Source organism: Argentina silus, assembly GCF_951799395.1.
Source record: "Argentina silus genome assembly, chromosome: 2".
NCBI lineage: Eukaryota > Metazoa > Chordata > Actinopteri > Argentiniformes > Argentinidae > Argentina > Argentina silus.
Window position 1 is genome coordinate 19,404,907 of NC_139656.1, and position 22,818 is coordinate 19,427,724.

The 22,818-nt window shown below is 42.2% G+C and overlaps 1 protein-coding gene across 1 annotated transcript in view; it reads left to right on the plus strand.

The window, feature by feature from the left end:
* Positions 1-16,264, plus strand: part of bean1 (brain expressed, associated with NEDD4, 1) — a gene marked incomplete at both ends in the record, with an annotated part of 31,633 nt that extends 15,369 nt beyond the window's left edge. The window contains 3 exons of the mRNA XM_083665187.1: positions 7,762-7,962; positions 9,490-9,631; positions 15,874-16,264. Of these exons, the coding sequence (XP_083521313.1) occupies positions 7,762-7,962; positions 9,490-9,631; positions 15,874-16,264 (734 nt within the window). The remainder of the gene's footprint in view (positions 1-7,761; positions 7,963-9,489; positions 9,632-15,873) is intronic.
* Positions 16,265-22,818: the final 6,554 nt, after the last annotated feature.

The window sequence follows — 22,818 nt, forward strand, 5'->3', positions numbered from 1 at the left end:
TGTGTGCGTGCGTGTGCATGTGTGTTATAAGGAGGCTGTGTTGGGCTTGTAGGAGGCAAGCAATGAGACACGGAGCTGCCATCTTTTAGGTTTATGATAGGCCATCCCCCGAAATGTTACTGGTGTGAGAAATATGGTGGAAACTGGTCCATGCTTACACCAATCCAATGCTTTTAAATCCATTAGGGAGGGTGAAAGTTGTGAATATATCTATCAGTGAACATTGTGAACATTGCACTCACTGAATACACTCCAGTTGTTTTGCTTTAATTGGAATTGACAGATATTGTCACAAAGGATTCATAAGCATGCTCTATACACATGCATACTACATACTACATACAGCACTCATTATCTTTTCCTCACACTCTATATTCCCGACTGGCTTAGTGACCATCCTCTTATATCATGAGTGTCACATCATGCAAACGATGCACTGAGGGAAGGATATAGCTTATACATATTCGTAGGTATTCATATACAAGGTAGTGTGACCATAAATAATGTTGACAGCCTTTCATGGTAGATCAGCAGGATTTTTAAATGACGTGTATACATGGTGGTATATGTATATACATAGTGATGGGTATACAAAACGGTGGACAATAGCTTGTCGAAGGCAGACCCTTCCATCAGTGTCATAATCATCACATTAGTCCCTGCAAGGTCTTACAGTGATCACATGTACGCAATCAATGGATGCACTGCATGTGACATTTTCATGTACACGATAAAACATGTCAAGACAGCACAGGCATGTTAGCTGTGTATGGAGGTGTGATGATTACTGTTACATTTGTTTTAATGGGAATCGTTATGTCCCCATAAATCTGCCCAGTGTCTACACCAGAATACATTCCCTAAGAGAGCAAAAGTGATCTAATCGTCATGGGATTGTACACACTACACACTATGTGAAAAATACTGCAAAGACTAGAGGATTAAATGTGAATTCTCTACAACAAATCAGCATATCAAACAGTTACTCTTACCTCATTCTAATCACTATCCTCACCTGCCTTGGTTGGTGTTGAGGAAGTGTTAATGAGGCATCTCTAATATGTGTCGTTCAAGCTGATGACACTGAAGTCATTATGTAGTGAAGATAACCATTGGGCTTTTTACAGTATTAGCATCAATTATAATGCATATTTCATGTCAATGCACTTTTATAGCTATTAGATCATTATGAATGTGCTTATAATGCATTATGAAGAGGGTATTCATAAGAAATGTTACCAGGTTATTTTCTGTTTAGTTTTCCATCATTATTCAACACACACAATAGGCTGCATGTAAACTCAAAAGTGCCCAGGCCAAGAGAGAGGAAAAAAACAACAATAAAAATGTTATAATTTGAGAAAGATTTGCTTCATATTACCAGAAAGACAAGTTTGTTTCAGTTGTCTGAGAGAAACAGAAGGGGGGGCAGATAGAAGGAGAGAGAGAAAGAGACAGTGAGAGGTGATAGTAATGAATTGTGTCTGTGTGATGTTTGGGAGCCCTGTGGGGGTAACAGGGCTGGACCCAGCTGCAGAGAGAGCAAGAGAGGACAACAGAGAGGGAGGATGCGAGGGAGGGTATCTTTCTTGGCACATTACTCTGGTGAGACAGAGGGGATGAGGCTGTACTCTCTGGAGATGACAGAGCAAAGAAGCTGCGAGGAGTGTTAATATAAAAAGACAACACTGGGATATGAAATCGGACATTATTGAATGGCATTTTACCAGCATCTCTCTCTCTGTCACTCCCCCTCTCTCTCTCTCTCTCTCTCCTTCTGTGTGTGTGTGTGTGTGTGTCTATTTTATGTTCAACAGAAAGACAGAGAAGTAGAGGATGGCAATCTTAAGGGTGAGGATGTAAAGACACTGAGAAACACTTTGTAATCTTCTCAGTCCCAATGAGGGACTCAATAACTATCATAAATGCAAAACGAACCAACTGTTCATGGTCACTTTTTTGCATGAGGACTAAATGTGGGCTATAACTATTGTAATCTGTGACAGAGAAGTGGAATGAGCCCTGAGGGAGAAGAGTGGGGGGATGGTGGAAGACAGAATGGAGAGAGAACAGGTTATTGAAGCAATTTTCAGTTTGATTTGATTTATTTGAACAATTAAAAAAAAACATAGAAAACCACCTGCATATATAAAATCATGGCGAATGACACAATAAAGTGGCACAGTTCTTCCCATAGTGGTCCTCTTGTGGGCAGGTGCGGAAATAAAGCTTTGTAAGAATGTATCTGTTAAGACAGTTTAGGTATCAATACACATCTAGTAGCAGCTTTATAGAAGATACAGAAACAGTCTGCAATCATAGAAAGAGATGCTGTATAGTGACGAACTGAAGGGGAACATGTAAAAATAACATTTCCATTACATTTTAGTCATTTAGCATACACTTTTATAGAGAGGTCTGAGGAAGAGGAGCCCAGGTGTACAGGTATAAGGAGATGGGTCTGTGGAAGATTGGTATTGACTGCCGTCCTGACAGTGGTGGGAAGCTCATTCCACAACTGGGGCAAGAAGACAGAGAAGAGCTGTGACAGATGTGAGTTGTCCTCATAGAGGTGGAGGTAGCAGAGAGGTGGTAGAACGTGTTTGTGCTGGGGTTTGGAGACTGACCATTTCTTGCAGATTTCCCTTTACTGACCTGTAGGCTAGCACCAAGGTTGTGTGATGTGTGTTTTTCTGATGCAAGCTGCAACTGCTAACATGAAATATTGGCCCATAAAAGTAAGATCCACACACTCATTACAGTACCATTGGCAGACTGGCCCTATCACACACACATGCATGCAAGACTTAAAAAGATACAGTGGGAGGCTGAAGGAGAGAGGGCACAGTGATTATGTAATGATGGCTCACTGGCCTGGCGTGAGTGCCTCTGTGCCAGGCGGACTCAAACTGTTCTTAGTGGGACCTTGTCCTTGTGTAGCAGCAAGGACACCCAGGGCCTAAGAGCAGGTGGGGAGAAGGTCAGGTGGCAGGCCTTCCCTCTGCATGGAGGATCAGGTCTGACACGATGACACTGCTGCCCCATTATAGACCCAGGACCTGACAGCACGTCATTCACACGTCATTCAAGAGATTCAAACACACACACACACACACACACACACACACACACACACACACACACACACACACACACACACACACCATAACAATACACACATCCTCTGGAGAGGTCCCTGTTTGTCATATCCCTGTGCTCTGGTCTACCTCTCCACAACAACATCACCTGTCCTGCAAGGGACAACAACATCCCCTGTCCTGTAAACAGATAGCACTGTGACCCCCATGTGAGGCTCCCGCTCCCCAGCCAGCCAGCTGGATGGCCAGAGGCTTCCATGGTGCATTGGCTAGCTAGCTACAGCACCGGGCCCTGGAATTCATGGACATGTGGCGCTGCATCACTGCAGAAGCTTGGAGGGATGGCCTTATCTCACAGGGGCCTCTTCTCCAAATACGCCACTGACTGAAGATAATACATTTTTTATTTAAGACGGTGTGTAATTGCAATGCAGTGGTGTTTGTGTTTGATGTCTCTCTCTACTCTGGAATCATTTATTTTCCCTGCCATCTACAGTACTTTGAGGCTGAATTCAGCATCAAGCCCGATCAATGCAATCACCAACTGACCAAGTATGTGGTGTCAATTACATTAATGAGATTAAATCCTTACAGATACTGGAATATCATTATACACTGCCTGTGTGAGGGACAATAGTTAATTTCAATCGTAGTCATTTCCAGTAATGACGCCTCTAAAAGGCTTGTTTCTGACAGAAGAACAGGGTCTAATCAGCATCTCTGTTTTGTGCAGTGTATAGCCGTGCCAAGTTAACAGTGAAGCCATTCCAAGTCACTGGATTTTCTCTCTTCTGTCCGAATAGACTGTATGGCTTATGTTAAGAATTTGTGTACTTGGCTGAAGCTATTTTTGGCATTAAATACAAACCCTGAAGAGTATGATATGAGCCCAACTACTAACGTTGATACACTCAATCAAGCCTGTCCAGCTCTCTCTCTTCTACCCCACTTTCCCTCTCTCTCCACTCTCTCCCTCCCTCTTTTATTTCACCTCCCTGCTCCATCCTCCATCCTCCCTTTCTCTCTATATCAGGGGAAGAAATGTCCATATGAGATAATATGGTTATTGTTTGAGAGAGTGTGTCATTTCAATGCACCACTGATCTGGTGATTGATTTTGATGTCTCTCTATGTGATTGTTTATTTTCCCTGCCACCTACTTTCAGACCAAATCAATCTTTATACAGCATCACCTGAAGGGAAAGGGTTGTGTAAGCAGTTCAGTGGATTATAGGTAACCATAATGACTTGAGGGGATGAATAATGCCATTAACCTACACTGTGATAATTGACTGTATTGCCCCTCCTACTCTCTTCCTTAATTGACATAGCTGCTAAAATCAGAGGTGTTAAGTGTCAGTTAGCCTAATTCTCCAGCCTTTTATCCACATAAGCTACTCAGAGCCTGGTCAGATCCCTTTGAAATACGAGTTTTGAAACAAAACTTTCAGGGAGGTACTATCCAAATGGACAGGGTTGAAAAATGGTTTGGATATCTTCCTATTTCAATTGGGTTGGCTATAGTGTATACCCCACTTCCCCCCTCTCTCCACTCTCTCCCTCCCTCTACCAACCCTTACTGAAGAATGTAAACAAAAAATATACTAAAAAGCAGAAGTTAGCAGAGGGGTGAAAAGAGCAGATGTGGGGTAGATTCTGAAAATGTTCAGCATGGTTAGATTATCTCCAAAGGAAGAGATGGGTTTACCAGACGTTTTAGGGGACAATCCACATGCTTAGAGGTTTTTCAGCTGGTTAAGGTTTTAATGCATGATGATTGTTGAACACATGGCTTGAAAATGTACTCTATAGACCTCTTGCTGCTTGGGGATGGAACTGCCACTTAAAATAAGTCAAGAAGTTCTCCAGGCCCTTACACAGATTGTACCTTTGTTAGGGTTTCAACAGTGTATCAAAAAAGAGACCCAGAAAGTTCCTTGTTTCATTGCCATTCGTTGCATCTACATTTTTAGTAATTTAGCAGACACTCTTATCCAGAGCGACTAAAAATAAGTACATTTGTCTAAAGGAAGTGAACCAACTTTACATCACAGTCATCGCAATTAAAACTTTCCATAAGTATGATTGTCATACTGTAAGTTCCCCATTGTGATAATGTCTGGGAGCCTATTAGGCTATGAGGATGCCCATGTCCAGAAACCACCCCTCACCCCTACTCCCTAGACACTGTAGATCCGAGAGGATTGGATAGGTGTAAGCAATATGGTGACATTTCCACCAGAACTGTCACAGGGCAAAGTGACGCTTCTATTGATCATTTTACTTATACCAATCCAATCCTCTCAGATTTCAAGAGATGTCTAGGGCCAAGGGGTTAGGGGTTGTGTTTGGACAGGGGGGCAGCCTACAGTTGTAGTAATAATAATAATCATTAATTGCATTTATATAGTGCCGTTAAAGACAGACAAAGCGCTTTACATTGTAAGGGGGAGAACTCACCTAATCACCACCAATGTGTTGCACCCACTTGGGCCATTATGCACCAGAAATCTCACCACACATGAGCTGTTTGTGGTGAGGTGAGGAGAGAATCATGCCAATACACAATGAAAGTGGATAGGTCACAAACTGCAGAATGTAAACAAACCTGGAGACAATCGTCATTTTGGGACACAGCTGTGAGCGTTATGGTTGCTTGCAAAAAAAGACTCATCTTTACCACTCGTTAGCTATTGCTCAGATTTACTTTAGCTACCAATCATAACAGTGACATTGTTTACTGTTTATATTCTGCAGTTTGTGATGTACAGACTTTCATAGCATATTAGGAATCAGAAGTGATTAGGTGGTCATAATGGAATAAATTTAGCCAAAAAACATTACATTTAGTCAGGACACAGGTTAGGAGCCAGTGCTAACCCGCCTACTCTTGCAATAAGTGCCATGGGATCTTTAACGACTCAGGACCTCAGTTTAACATCTCATCTGAAGGACAGCAACCTCTGCAAGGCAGTGCCCCTTTCACTGCCCTGGGGCATTAGGGTCCCTAGACCAGAGGGAGGAGTGCCACCTACTAGTCAGCCAACACCACTTCCAGCAGCCTGTTTTGGTCCCTCATCCAAGGATCGATCTAGGCATACCCTTCTTAGCTTCCCAGACAAGCCTGCAGTGGGATGCAAGGGGGTGTGGTGTGGTTGCTATTGAATAGTAGGCAACTGCTACCTCTTTAAATCAACACACAATGCTCACTCAGGATTAAAAGATTACAAGCAATTATCATCAACCCGAATATTTTATTACCTCCATTACGGCAGAAAGTCCTCAGCAAGGCAAGATGAATAGAGACAAATATGATTAGCATTTAGTCAGCCCTCCTCATAAATAAATTGATTAGATTTTGGTCTCCTGTTTATCGTCCGCTGAAAAGATTTTGGATGCCAGACGTAGCAGTGTGAACATGGCAGCATGTATTACCCCTGTATGTACATCCTTGTTGAATCTGTCTGTGTCTGTGTTATGTTATTTTAGAGAATTTGTGTTACATTGTGGCCCATATTTACAAAATGTTTGCTCCAGATGTAAAGCTTGGACCTGTTTTGTTTTTCCAATAGGCCATTTGGCTAAAAGCAAATTCAGGATTGTAATTGTAATCTAATGTTTTCCCTTCTCAGAATTTGCTTTACTCTGTCATACTCCTTATTTGACTATGTTTACTTCCATTTGTAAAAAGAAACTGACAAAAAACAACAAAAAACAGGTGCACATGGTGCAAACGCTTAGTAAATCATAATGAAGAGTTTCATTGCAAAATGCTATATCCATAATTTGCAAACATGTACTTTCTCTTGTATTAAATTATTGCTATCATGACATAAAAACCCTTTATGATACATTTGAAAGGATAGTTTTTATTTTATTTGCTTACATTATATTCACATTCTTGAACATGTATTTAATCTTGATTATTCAAATTTGTAATTCTAAACGTAACATGGATACCGTATATACCGTTTTGGAATGAAACTCTTGAAATATTCCTGCGTTGTTGTTATTTTGGAGGGGTTGTATTCCATTGTGTGTCCCCTTATTTTTGTTTGTTTTTTCTCTGGTTTTGGTGTTAAGGGTGAAGGATTTGAGGAGAGGCGCTAATGGCTGACATTGGGTTTCTGCCTCCTGAGCTGAGCTGACATGAAAGAGTTTCCACCCTGCGTATTTAAAAATTCAAAACGGGTCGGGCAATTAAATATTTAACACTGCAGACTTGAGAATCTAGTCCACTGAGGGATGAGAATCTTGGGAGTGTTCCTGACCTGCGGTCCTCAGAGAGGTATGTGTGTGGGGGACAGTGTTTGAGACATGAAATGTGACAATGGATCATATGGATGCACAAACCTATGTCTGTTTACATAAAGACCCACAGCTGTTAGTGCCACTCCGTACGATCATGCTGGACATATCTCCCATATGAGACATGGCAACACAAGATGGGAATGTGAACCTGAAAGAAATAGACTTTTGGTGCTTTACAGCTAATATAAATTGACATAAGTGCTCTCTCTCTCCACCTCACTCTACCATTCCCATCTCTTCATCACTTTCTCTTTCCCTCCTTTCCTTCTCCCTTTTTCTCTCTCTCCACACTCTCCCTCACTCTCTTATTCCACTCCCCCCCCCCCCCTCCCCCATATGGCCTGATGTGAAGTGAGCTCGAACCAGAGCAGCCCTGCCCATGAGTACCCGGACTGTCGCGATGGGGGCAGTGAGGCCAGCCTGCTGGTGTCACCGCTGGTGGTGGCGGGCATCGTCATCGGCCTGGTCCTCTTCCTGTCCTGCGTCACCATCATCGTGGGCAGCCTGCGCAAAGACAGCCGCCTGCGCAACCCTCACCTGCGTGCCAGCTACGGTGAGTTAAGATACCATATATTGGCACATCCTGTATACAATACTATATGTGTATTAAGCTCCACCACTGACATTTACACCAACCAGTGCTGCTCTGCTCTCTTGAAATAACGGCAATGCTCAGACTTGAACAGAGGAAGGAGTGTATTCTGCCTGAATCACAAACGCTGCCAAATATCAGTATTACTAGCTGACACCTGAAGCCAAGGCCACTCATAAGTGTGACTAGGGATTGTATTTTAACAGTTTTGTAGAAAAGGCTTTCTCCGTGTAAAGATCGAATGAGCAGCCACCTTCTAATATGGTCACCTCTCTTTGGCTTTCATCAACAACAACAAAAATAACAACAACAACAACAACAACGTCAGGTGTATTTCGCATATTAGAACAAACCTTGTCATCATTCTCACTGAACCAACTTGTCACAGGAATGCTTGAGAATGTTATCTGTTCATGGTGACACCTGTCTTACTTCACGAGCAATTAGGTCAACAATGCGGTCATGGCTGGCAATGTAAAGTCCTTTGCATTATGTCCTTCGCACATCCATTAGTGATATGTGCCACTGATTCCGTTTGATGTACATTGGGGTGCATAATACAAAAAGGTTGAAGACTTGCAGGATACCCGAGTGCTAGGTTATACTTATTTGGCAGATCTAGGGGTTACGTATGTAACCTAGGTTCTCTGAAGGAGATGATGGAGACCCCTCACTATGGGACACGCACTCTGTGTACCTATTCACTGAAACCCTATTCAGTCACGAATGGTACATGCTGAGGACGATTGCAGGCACATAGCCTGGCCTATGAGGGGTCGAACCGAGTTGATTGAAAGAGAACTTGTAACCTTGCTTTAACAGTAAAGATAATTATGTCCTCGCTTACACACACACACACACACACACACACACACACACACACACACACACACACACACACACACACACACACACAGCCCTGGCAGTGTCTTTGGAAGAGCACCTGGCCTGGTGTCAGACACAGCACACAGTCCCATTGTCAGCACACACATACACACACACACACACACACACACAAACACACACACACACACACACAGAAAGAGAGAGATGGTACAAACATCTAAAAAAAAACTTCTTTGTGTATGGAGGCAGGTATTCTCTGTCTGCCTGGCCAAGGGCTGATATACCCTGATTACATCATGCTGGCTTCAGTCACACTGCTCTATCTCTTGTGTACCACATGCCCTTTCGTTTGATCAACGATTTGGACTGATCCCTGGTAAAAACACTGTTGGTAAGAGGATAGACAACTAAGAAAGAAGCATTCAGTTCAGCATTTAGGGCACAACACATAGATATATGCTAGAGTTTCAACAGTAGAGGCAGACATCATAATACAATCTGTTCTATGTCAAATCTGTATAAAAATGTGTTATAATTCAGTGGTAATAAAACATTGCATAATATGACCACTGTAATATAAAGTGCTACTAGAAGTGATCAAGTTGTGTAAAGCTGTGTTGCATAACTGTCCCTCCTCCACAGCTCCTGATGGCTTCTCCTACGGTGGCTCTATTGGGGAGCTGAGGTCTACGTGCATTGAGGAGTTCCCTCCGGCATTTGACTTTGACTCCTATGTGGAAACTCTATCCCAAGTCAATGTGATGTATCCTGACTCCCCACCACAGTAAGTAACTTGTATTAGCAATAGCACAAGGGCTAAATGTCATAACAACCTACTTCATCCATTTAGTCAATGTTATTGTTAGTAATAGGCTTTTTATAGTGGCAACAACTTTATATTTCTAATGAATGATTATGTTCGCCACAAGAATACTGTATTTAGGGTTAGGGTTAGGGTTAGGGTGTGTGTGTGTGTGTGTGTGTGTGTGTGTGTGTGTGTGTGTGTGTGTGTGTGTCATTGTGATAGGATCAGTCTATGCCTACAGTCATGAATCTGGATCATTGTGATAAAGAGGATGGGGAATGTGAAACGAGTAGTGCCTGAGAGCCCTCTGGTCAGACAGGATCACATTATCATCCTTGATAGTGGAGCCACAGTGTTGCTCCCATAGGCTTTCTCTACCTAGCACACTTTTAGGTATATAGGCTTGAAATGTAATGATTGAAAAGGATTTGGAAATACTGACAAATGAGACTTGGAATTTACGTGACTCGATTGAATTTCCTCCTCTCTAACGTTGAACCGCCCCGCGATGCCGTGTCAAGCCGTTCATCAGAAGGCTGTGGCATGGCTCAATTCCTAATAGGGGTGGGTGTGCCTCAGACTCTCTGCTGTCCACCCAGTGCCTGCACCCCCTAACAAGCCCACAGTGCTGGTAAATGCCACTGCTTTGCAGTGAAAGACGCAGAGTGCGTTTGATCTAAATGGCAGCTCATCTAATTGGCATCTTCAATAATTCAACCGGCTCCCTCCTCCTGAAGTTCACTTTTCCTGTCCTCTCTAAAGAGACACATGAAATGATAGAAAGCTGATGAAAGGAGGTTCACAGGGTGTTTTGATACCACAATTATCAGAGTTTATTCAATTAAGAATAAAGGGAAAATGGAATGAAAGTGGTATTTACTACAGTGTACCACACTATATATAGTGAAAATGAACAATCTCTCTTGGTGGCTGTCAGGGAGGATGACTTCAGCTCTTGGGGAAGTAAGAAGTAAGTAAGCATCATCAAACACTTATGATGACCATATGATGACCCTTGGACACCCCAGGTTGGCTGTTTCAGGACGTGCATTCCCATTGGTTCCATTGTACCATGCAAACTAATTTCTGCTAATCTGACACTCTAGGCAGACTGAAGCAATTCAGCCTAGGTCTGATATGTATTTGACTCAGGCCTGCCTTATGCACTCTCTGCACATAAATATTGGATTACATGGTTGGGAAAGTCCTCTGACCCATCAGTTAGACCAGGTCTAGACACCTACTTGCTACCATGGGCTCTCTCTGGGGATCAGAATGTCACAGAAAGTTCAGATAGAAATGTGCTGTGTAGAAAGGCTATGAGTGTTTTGTTTTGTTTAGATTTGTTTAGTTTATTAGGATCCCCATTTAGCTCATACAGCAGCTACTCTTCCTGTGTCTGGGTCAGGGTTAGGGTTGAATGTGTCAAATGTATCCAGGTGTGTGTGTGTGTGTGCGTGTGTGTGTGTGTGTGTGTGTGTGTGTGTGTGTGTGTGTGTGTGTGTGTGTGTGTGTGTGTGTGTGTGTGTGTGGGTGTGTGTGTGTGTGTGTGGGTGTGTGTGTGTGTGTGTGTGTGTGTTGCCTGCTTGCCCTTCATGGTTTGTTTCACTGAATCCCAGTGTTATTTACATTTCTATGACAGTTCCATTAGGTGAGCGCACCCCTTGTCCCCGCCCTGTGAAGGGCTTCTGAACAGGGTGAAATTGTCAACTGAAACAACCCTGTCCTCTTCAACACAAATTATGAAGAATGTGGAATATTACTGCCATGAACAGGGGTATTAAATGTCACTGAATAGTGTGTTATTCAGTTTGGAGATACATTACTGTTTGTTTTCTGTAGAGTAATGCTTCTTCTAATTGTCTTGTAATTGTCTCACTGTGTCGTTGTACTGTATTCCAGCCTTTTCGAGGGGAGCCGTTATTAGTTGGTTGGCTCCACTATGAGCTGAGGGTAGTAGAGGCTAGTGATGTAGGTGGTGGAGATGGGCTTGGTGGGCTGTTGGAGCTGAGGCGTACTGTATTCAGTGAGGTGAAACGTTCAGAACGTTGCAGATAGAAATGCACTGTATAGAGCTGGCATGATTCCCTCATCCCCTAACAGACAATTTAATGTTCTGTAAAACCACACCCCCCTGAATAGGCCCCTGAACAGGCTACTCTGTCACTGCCTCTGCCTCTCCAAGCCTCTGTCTATCTGTGCTATGGGGGAGGGAAATCACTCCTCATATCAGCCCAGCCATGTCCCCTGTCTTACCCTATGGTGCATTCATCACCCCCCAAACTAGAGCTGAATACCTAATCGACCCCTATAGCCCCTAGTCTCTACCCTGTGTGTGTATGTGTGTGTTGCATGTGCATTGTGTGCATTGTCAGTGTGAGGAGAAGGCAGCGGGCAGGCAGCGGGACGGATGGAGGGGACAAGCATGTGATGTGATGCAGGGTATTGCTGCCATGGTCACAGATGGCACAGGGAAACTCAGAGCTTAGAGCACGTAGATCAGCTGCTCACCTGTGGAGCTTGTGAAGGGACTAGCTTCCGCTGAGGGAGAAGGAGAACTGGGCACATTCCACACAAACACACACACACATACACACACACACACACTCAGTTATACAATTCACAAACATTCAAACACTAACCTAAACACACATGCAGGCATGCAAATGCACATACTCACACAAATGCACACACTCACACAAACAGCAAGGCCTGTTTGGCAACAGCAACATTAAAGCATTTAATTAAACTGTCAGGTATTTCCCATTTTCCTATGTTATTTCTTTGTAAATAACCAAACTATGGACAGTAACATGGTGCTTAAGAGTTTGAACCTTGAGAAAGCCCTGCCAGCTCCACAGTGCAGTGGACAGACCGGGCGCACTGGGCCATATGCTCCAACCAGGGTTAGCCTGTCACCTCTCCAGATCTCCAAGCCGTCACAGAGGCCACAACGAGCCAGAGGTCCTCCCTCTTGTGACCTAAACCCTCTTCTGTGGTGTCGCACTGCATCATAGTCAGCACAGTTCAGTTTCGATCAGTCAGTTCAGTATCATTGGCACCTGCACTGTAGGTTCGCCTGCCATGTCTGTGCAAATGTAAACATCGTTTTAAAGGTGTAGCCCAAAAGCTTAGTTGCCAATACATTTACCTCCATTTTGAGCTCAAATTACCTCATTTAACACATTTGAGTTTTTATTGGACCATTAAATCATTAGTTTTACTTTACCAAACTTTCTAAATGACTATGCCTTTCTACGTGTTTGCTTCGGGTTGTGGAGAGATGTGCTACTCCTCTGCACAATGAGGTCTAATTTCTGCTATGCACCGCAGGTGTTTCTGGAAAAGTCCCACGGGATGAAGTTCTCTAAATTATTCGTCCTGTAACAAAAACACACTCCCAGATGAGGAAAAGGAAAATTAATGTGTCAGCAAACCTATACAGCACATAGATTTAGAAAAAGAACAGTGCTGCAAACAGGATTGATTAGACTAGCCAAACAGGACTTGCCTGGGGTGCTATACAGTATCTGACTTAGCTGTTACTAATTACTTGTTTTTAGCCAGCTAGACCTTGCGTTAGCATCCTGGAGAGTTTATAGCACTCACAAGGGGGTAGGGTGTGTGTGTGTGTGCTTGGTGTAAAAGCCATGAAACGCTGGCATAGAAACTTGGCCTCAGTGGCAGAGTGCACAGTGCCCCCGGCGCGCTACTGGCACCTTGAGTGATTCAACAAATGTCTATATCAGCTTGTTTATTGTTTATGTAGAGAGGAGAGTAATCTGTTAAGTGTGTATGCTGAGCTAGTAGTTTTATCGCACCCTGAAGGCGCTCAGCTAACATGACTCCATGCACACCAGACATCATAGCATCTGCTGTGTTTGAGATTACTGGTCCCTCAAATACCATGTATCTGCTTGATCAAAGATGAACGTCTAATGTCAATGTTATATTACTCCTAAAATCAGGCTTTAATTAAAAACAAGGTGAAGGACATATTAATCTTAAAAAAAACATGATGTCCATTTTGTTGCATTTTATAGCATGTACTCATATAGGCTATAGCAAGTGGCCTACCTCACCGAGTGCACTTATGAACCATTTCTGCACTATTGCGTTGGCTAATGGCGACTCCTGTTTTGGTCTGTAACCCCAGATCATGTGAAATGTTTCTCTCCTGCTGTGCTCTGGGGACATTAAGTCTGTCTGACTGAACCGAGGCCGGAGTCGAAAATAGCTCGGCACGCAGCAGCACTCTGCGGCACAGTGATGGCGAAGGCGAGGGAGTTAGCCAGCTACATGGCTCATTTCAAATCAAGCAGTCAGCAGTGAGGCTCCTGAGCAGCATCCTTTACTGTCCCACTGAGCACTGAGCACTCACTCACTCACTGTAAGTGTCTCTTCCTTGAGTAGCTCGCTGACTCATATGAGTCTGTATGAGTCTATGAAGAAAAACCTCACTTACTCTGTCTACGAGCTTTCATCAATCTGGAGCATCTATCAGGAGGAGTAGCTCACTGTAGAGTGTCTAAGAGGGGCAGCTCACTGATTAATTGTATGAGACACTGTGCTGTATAAGTCTCCACCAGGGACAGTACATGATGAGTAGCTCACTGACTCCCTGAAGAGCAGCTCATTGAATGAGTCTTTACCAGTCTCAACAAGAAATGTCATCCCCTAGAACAGCGCACAGTGTGCACATGTACCTTTAAAACAGCTCTTGGCTATGATGATTCATAATATTAGCAAGAAAACAAATAAGTAATTGAAAGTGATCTGGGGTAGAAAATGGCTGTTGCACTATAAGCTGTTCTCTAGAGGGCAGTGGTCTATTGCGAATGTACCTCAGCCAAACATGTTACTACTCAAAATGTTGTTCTCATGGCACTGTGCAAGGGTAGTGAAACACATATTCAGTCTATCATTAATAAAGATCTCATTCACTCGGGCTCCCAATGCCCTCTTGTCCCTAACCCTTCATTAAATCTCTCACTGCATCACCTGAAGGTGACAGGCTTAAGTTATCCCACCACAGTGTTGTTCACCTTTGCCTACCGACACACACCCGCTCTCTGACAGGGGTAATACTGTTAATAATTCCACAGATTCAATTATACAGGTACATCTGTATTTCTCTATCCCCATATATCCCCCAGGTCACTGTTCAATGGTAGAGAATGATTTAAAAGTGGTTTCATGTACCTCACATGCATTTACATAAGGCTAACTGAAATCTCTTGCTCTCATTCTCCATCTCTCTCTCTCTATCTCTCTCCCTCTCTATCTATATATCTCTCTGTCCTTTCTTTCTCTGCACACTTACAATGTACTTTCACATGTCCTTGGCGGTAACTACTAATCTCAGCAGCTCAGACTCGATGGTGTTGATGGTGTGTGATGGACAGGCAGATAGACAGACAGACAGGCATTATGGGTGATGTTTAAGCTGACAGAGTTGTCCATGGGCGGGTAGAAGGCTAGACTGATTCACACCAAATAAAGATGAGCAGATGCCACACATGGCAGAGCCAACAGAGGATGACACTAGTCTTCATCGACAAACCACTGACTGACAGTTCACCAATCAGATACAGTGTTTGTCATTACCAGACTGCTAGGACAGCTGTCATGTCATATTTTTTTCTCTTCTACACTCGTAGATAAAAGGGCTTTCAAAAGGGTTCTTCGCTGTCCTTGTGGGAGAACCCTTTGAAGAACCATTTTGGGTTCCATGTAGAACCTTTTTGTGTTCCACTTAGAACCTTCTGTAGAAAGGGTTCTAGATGTCCATCACTATAAGCTAACGGAACACCTACAGTATTGTTTCTAAGATTCAGTGTATGAATGAAATGAAGGCAGAGACTAACAATAAAGGGAGGAATCAGAAGATAGTGCATTTGCTTCTGTTTCAATATCTCTTTGTTCATCTATAGCCAGGCATGCAGTCGATCAATGATTTGATTTCTCATAATCTTCTATTAGATTAGTAGGGTCAACAGGCATCCTGCAATATTGAGTGACAGACAAGTCCTTCACTGGCAGCAGTGCTTTTATATACAGATATCAGTCCCTGATCAATCCCAACAAATTGCACCTTTTAATGTTACATTGAAGCTTCATCATTTATTTTTTAAAGACTACAGTATAACAAGACCCAGGTACATGTCTCTAATATGAATCTGAATGATAATAAAAAAAAACTCATTCTTCTTTTATTTCAGCTACGACGAATGTGTGGGACCAGGTGCGACGCAGATATACGTCCCTACAGATGACCCCCCTCCGTACTCCCTCACAGACCCCTGCCAGAGGGGAGGAGACTACCAGCCGGGCACCTACACCAGCCTGGAGATGGAGGAGCCTGCCTCTGCTGGAGCTTCCTGGGTCTCAGCCGGCAGCGCCTCCCACTACCCTATCAGACTGCAGGAGCTCAGGCAGCAACCAATCGCTTCAATCTCCCTGTCGGCCCTCCCTCTGGAGGCTGCGCCCCCTTACGAGGCGGTAGTGGGTGAGCAGAACCAGCCCATCCCCCTGATGCCCATGGACCTGCTCAAGCACCAATCAGAGAACAGCAGCAGCCCCCAGCAACCTATCACTGACAGGATTCTGTAGAACTGGACTTCCTCCTCACTGCTCTCTGTTCGACCAGCAACACACCCCTTTGCTCAGAGTAGGGTAGGGTAACACCCTCCGCTGCTTTCACCAGTGTCCCTTTGTGCATGAAAGACAGTGTATATACAAAGGAGATGGACTTTCTGGACCAAAGATGAACGTTTAGGGGTTAACCCTTTGTGCTCTGGAGCCTCCAATCCCTTACCTCTTGGATAAGGTGTGTCCCGACTACAAGACCCCCAGCATCACTATGATGGACTCTCCCTTTACCACTGGGACACTGCCATGAAACACAGGGCTAACTGTAAACCTGGAGCAGGGAGGGATGGGGGGGGTGTCTGTCTAAAGGGAATTCACCTCACACTTTTCTGTGAATTAAACATTACTTTAGGAAGTGTATTTTTCTGCTCTCTCACTGCAGGTTTTTTTGATAGCACTGGAGCACTAACAAGCACTTCAGTGATTTCACATAGATACTGTAGATTGTACTGTTTACCCTTCCTCGTAATAATGCAAAAGCTCTTGAAAACACACACAAGAAAGAATTCCTATTATTTAACATTCCATAACAATATTCCCATTTTATTGCATTTATTCCTTCTACATTCAAACATTTTATTGAACAAAATATGTAGCAGATTTTTTGACTCCTTGTTTATGGCAATGCATTGTTGTAGATGTACTTGTGTGTTGTTGTTTTTTTTGCATTATATGAAATGAAGTATTTTAGATATATGATTTTATATGGTTTCAGGATATAAGCAGTTGTATTTGAGCTGGAACTTTCTCTATTATAAGGTATCCCCCGAGGGGGCTGTGGTCCATTTTGATCCTGACTGCTTTGTTTCAGTCTCTGAACGTGCGCTGGCAGGCATTCCTCTTATGTTCTTTGTCATTATTCCTCTTTTGTGAAGAGAATCACTGTGAGTTTGGTTTCGTTGTCCAAAGGTTAAATTACAATGAACTTAACTCATTCACATGTTCACATAAAAAAAAAAAACTTGTGGCTGAGATACAGTGGTGACTTGAAGAACTCGGACATGACTATTGTTTGGTGAAAAGGGCTCAGGCAACATATGTAGAGAGGCACATCTAACTGTAATACATCATTACCAAATCCAATATAATTAGTAACAAATATATATATATATGTATTGCAATTTACTGTAATGAGGGATTTACTTTCTTTAAACACTGACAACTTGAATATGAGAACAAGCAATTTTAGCAAGCATACAGTGGGTCTACTGTATAGTCAGCCTATGTACATAATATTTATCTAAATGCTGGAATTGCTTTACACTGTAGCCATGATACCTTAAAGGGATGCTCCACTTCTTTAAACAATGTTCCTAGTTTGGCCCTGACCTTGGGTGTAGTTGATTAGCCCAGACAGTTTTTAGTTACATATTTTGCTTCTTTAGATATTGAGTAGTCATACTTTGGGCCCCATTCATTCTGGGATAATGTCCAAAACACCTTGCTGACACTCCAACTCAGAATCAGAATCCCTCTCTGAAGACTTCTTATGCAGTATTTTTCTGAAAAGTCACTCTGTTAAGGTGTAATACACTTTAGCATTTCTGTTGTCATGGTAACAAAATGCTAAAGTAGATTTCAGTGTAGTAAAATGATTTATCAAAAATGTAATGCAGACAAAATCTTCAGATGAGGATTATGTCATAATATGAGTTGGTTTGGAGTGTCTGCAAGGTGTTTTGGACATATTTCCAGAATGAATGGGGCCCTACATCTCCCTACAATGACTACTCCATATGTAAGGAAGCAAAATATGTAAGTAAAAACTGTCTTGGTTAATCAACTACAACCAACCTCAGGGCTAAACCAGGACATAAAATGCTAAAGGTGCAACATCCCTTTAATGCAACACTAATTAACAAAATCAAGAGCTTTCCTTTTCCAAATATATGAGTGTTCTATGGATTTTTGTTGCTTTGTTCAGTTGTTCAGAGATGTCTATTTTCATCATTGCAACCACAGAAAAAAAGAACCTTCAGCAGAAATATTTGGATTGTGTATATAAACTTGTGTTTGCAGAGTCACTGACCTCCTGTTACCTTTGCATTAGGCATCAACACTTCTTTCTCTCTCTATGTCCCTGTCTCAATGTTTCTCTCACTGCCTCGCTCCTTCCCTGTCTCTGTCATTTCTCTCACCAACTCCCTATGTGAAGTGAAAACTAAGCTGATTAATCCTAGAAGAATCTTTTATAAATTAATTCCTTGCATGATTCAATTGCTGACATTGTGGGGAAAATGGTTATTAATACAGGTGAACATTAAATGGCCCACTGTTATTTATTTAGAGTAGTTTTATCAATGTGTACAACTGCGGAAAGTCATCTTATCAAAAGAATGTAGTTGTACAATACACAAACACACACACACACACTCGACAACATTCTGAGTGTCACTCCTCATCAAATGACTTTGAGAGAGTTTGTTCAATAGCAGTTCAAAACCAAATTCTGGATTTTGCACTTGTGCATAGTCCATTTGTGATCAGTATTGTCATGTAAATTCCATTAAATGAAGTCATATTTGGGCTGGAAATCCTTTGTGTAATAACTTGACAATGAGAATTCTATGCTTACTATGTAGATGCAGCTAGTGTAGCCATGCTATACATGATACAATGATGATGGGCTTGGGTCTCATGAATTGGAATCGGAAAAGTACAATTCAGTGAATAGTACAAAATCTTAGATTGTGTGTATTGTGATACAGACACTGTAGAAATGCAACTGTCTCTGCCTTTACATGTCAGTAGAACTGCACTGTAGCTGTGTTGGAACACCTAGTCAGATACCTATCAGATACCTACCTAAAAATGCAGTTCCCTCTGGTCTTGTGAAATTCTCTGTTATACATGTACACTTCCAATGTATTCTTTCCCTGCCCCCACTGTTGTACACAACTGTCCTGTGTGACAAATTGATTATTGTTTACTATAATCACAATCGTCAACGTATGTCCATGTTTTGTATTAGAGTTTTCATTAATTTATTATATTGGGGAAAGTAAATAAATTGGACCTCTCTGATTTGACTCTGTGGGACTGTTTTAGCTTCATTAGCTAGTTTTAGCTAAGTTCTGCTACTCTGAGTATAGAGCAGAAGTCACCTTCCGTATTAGCAATCCATATTGGGTTATGCCAAATGTACACCTAGTAGTAGTAGAAATAAGAGTAGCATTACTAGTAGTAGGCGGAAGGGGAGGGCAGAGGTGTTTGATGAGGGCGAGGTATGTTTGTAGCAAATACAAGTGCAGAGTGGTGCATAATTATCCAGATTGACCAAATGTTTTCCCCAAACATTTCTCCCCATTGAATGCCAGCAGCATGTATAATGCATAGAAATATGTTGTGATATCCTCAGTGTTGACAGCCATTTCCCCCTCTGAGTGTTTGGGGGGTGGGCTAATGTAAATGAGCAAGAACAGATGGTCTGTGCCGTGGCTCTCCTCCTAATTACCCTCTTTGCCCAGTGCAAGGCTCCTATTAGAGTGTGCCAGAGGAAAGCTAATTTCATCTAATGCCACTGCACTCTGGGTAATAAGTCCACAGCGAATCGTTAGAATACTGCACCCAGATCACATTGGCTGGGGAGTGTGGAATCACTTGAACTATGTTGTCCTTCCTGTTGTGTTGGAAAGAAAGATGGCCTTCTTCAGTATGTATGGACTCTCTGTGGCCAATGGGAAGTGATGAGAGCAGTAACCTCAGGTCAGGTGGAATATTTATTTGATTTAAAAGCATTACACCAATGCTTTTAAATCCATGTGCGTTGCCCACAAGTCCACGCTTCAGGGAAAGGAGAAAAGAGAATTGGGACGCAGCATTACTGCCAATATTATCATAAATAAATACAGTACAATTCACAGATGTGTACCATGATCCATAAACAAAAAACACAAAGCACAAATAGAATTCACTATCCACAAACAAACACCTCTTGATTTGTACTTGTAATTCACAATCCACAAACAAACACCTCTTGATTTGTATTTGTTAAAAAGATTTGAATACATGCAAAATGATTTGTGAGTAAATGCTCTAAAATGTGTAAACAAACATCAAGATGTGTGAATAAAAACTAAAGCAGTGACAAACATATTTTCAAAGTTATAAAAAAAAAAAGTTAGATCTGTCGAATCTGCATTTGTGGATTCGACAGTCTGTGGATCTGTTTACAGAATTTTGGCACTAACTTTTCCCCTTCCCCATGCAAAACTGATCCACAAACGCAGGGCTTTAGCAGACTTAGGTATCTCCACTGCAATCGAAGATCTTTGCAGATTTTTTTTTCCAGCCAATCACGAAACGCTGTTTGATTACATCATGCCTTGTTTTCTTGTTAGCCTTTCTGTTGTGTTCTATAAACTATGTCCGGTATTTGTCAGTTTATTAAGATCATTGGTTTCACTGAGTCTACACGGGAAAAAAGTTAGGCTGTGCTGATTTCCCAACAGTAGATGAGTTTCAACTTCATGCTGTTCTGACGGTTTATTCTTTTAACGCGAAGAGACGTTTTGTTGTACCTGTTTATAAAAGAAAATACTTAGCCATATAGATTTGTATTCAAATTTAAAGTTGTATATGGCTTTCAGGGTTGTTATTGCTACATGATTGATAATGCATTTGTTGTATGGACTGGACACCACATTTTTTTAAATAACTTGGAAAATATGTTTGTCACTGCTTTTGTTTTTATTCACAAATTATGATGTTTGTTTACACTTTTTAGAGCATTTACTCACAACTCATTTTGTATTTTTTCAAATCTTTTTTATGAATACAAATCAAGAGGTGTTGGTTTGTGGAGAGTAAATTCTATTTGTGTTTTTTGTTTATGGATCATGGTACACATTTGTGAATTGTACTGTATTTATTTACGATGATATTGGCAGTAATGTATCTCCGTAACTGTATCTCCATTGGATCCAAACACCTAAACATCTCTTCAGAGTTTTAATACAATTATCTTATCCTCAACACTGTTCAACTGAGGAAGGGTAGCCTATGCACTCTCTCTTCATCTCTCCTATTCAATCATCTCAGTCTCTTATTGACAAGGAAAATGTTGTGTTTGCTGGGATAAGTGGCATCAATCACCTAGCCGCTGAGAAAAACAACCTCCCTGCATGGATCAGAATGAGGGATGTGTGCTCGATAGGGCAAAGCTGATAAATTAGCAGAACAGAGAGACTACTACAGAGCATAGGGTAGGGCATGCCTATAGAGAATATGCCACCATTTAATGTATTTGAATCGCAATAATTCAATCGATCATGAAGAACATTTTCAACAGTTTATCCGAATTTGAATGCATATTGAGGACTTTGCTTTGACTTTTTTCAACTTCCAATAGCCTGTACAGTTTGCACTAGAATATAATATACAGTGCATTCGGAAAGTATTCAGACCCCTTCACTTTTTCCACATTTTGTTATGTTACAGCCTTATTCTAAAATGGATTCAATTAATTTTTTTCCTCATCAATCTACACACAATACCCCATAATGACAAAGCGAAAACAGGTTTTAATAAAAGTTTGCTAATTTATAAAAAATAAAAAACTGAAATGTCACATTTACATAAGTATTCAGACCCTTTGCTATGACACTCAAAATTGAGCTCAGGTGCATCCTGTTTCTATTGATCATCCTTGAGATGTTTCTACGACTTGATTGGAGTCCACCTGTGGTAAATTCAATTGATTGGACATAATTTGGAAGAGCACACACCTGTCTATATAAGGTCCCACAGTTGACAGTGCATGTCAGAGCAAAAACCAGGCCATGAGGTCGAAGGAATTGTCCGTAGACCCCCCGAGACCGGATTGTGTCGAAGCACAGATCTTGGGAAGGGTACAACAACAATACAATATAACAGTATTGAAGGTTCCCAAGAACACAGTAGCCTCCATTATTCTTAAATGGAAAAAGTTTGGAACCACCAAGACTCTCCCTAGAGCTGGCCACCCGGCCAAACTGAGCAATAGGGGGAGAAGGGCCATCATCAGGGAGGTGACCAAGAACCCAATGGTCACTCTGACAGAGCTCCAGAGTTCCTCTGTGGAGATGGGAGAACCTTCCAGAAAGAAAACCATCACTGCAGCACTCCACCAATCAGGCCTTTATGGTAGAGTGGCCAGGCGGAAGCCACTCCTCAGTAAAAAAGCACATGACAGCCCGCTTAGAGTTTGCCAAAAGGCACCTAAAGGACTCTCAGACCATGAGAAACAAGATTCTCTGTTCTGATTAAACTGAGATTGAACTCTTTGGCCTGAATGCCAAGCGTCACATCTGGAGGAAACCAGGCACCGCTCATCACCTGGCCAATACCATCCCTACGCTGAAGCATGGTGGTGGCAGCATCATGCTGTGGGGATGTTTTTCAGCGGCAGAGACTGGGAGACTGGTCAGGATTGAGGGAAAGATGAATGGAGCAAAGTACAGAGAGATCCTTGATGAAAACCTGCTCCAGAACACTCAGTACCTCAGACTGGGGTGAAGGTTCACCTTCCAACAGGA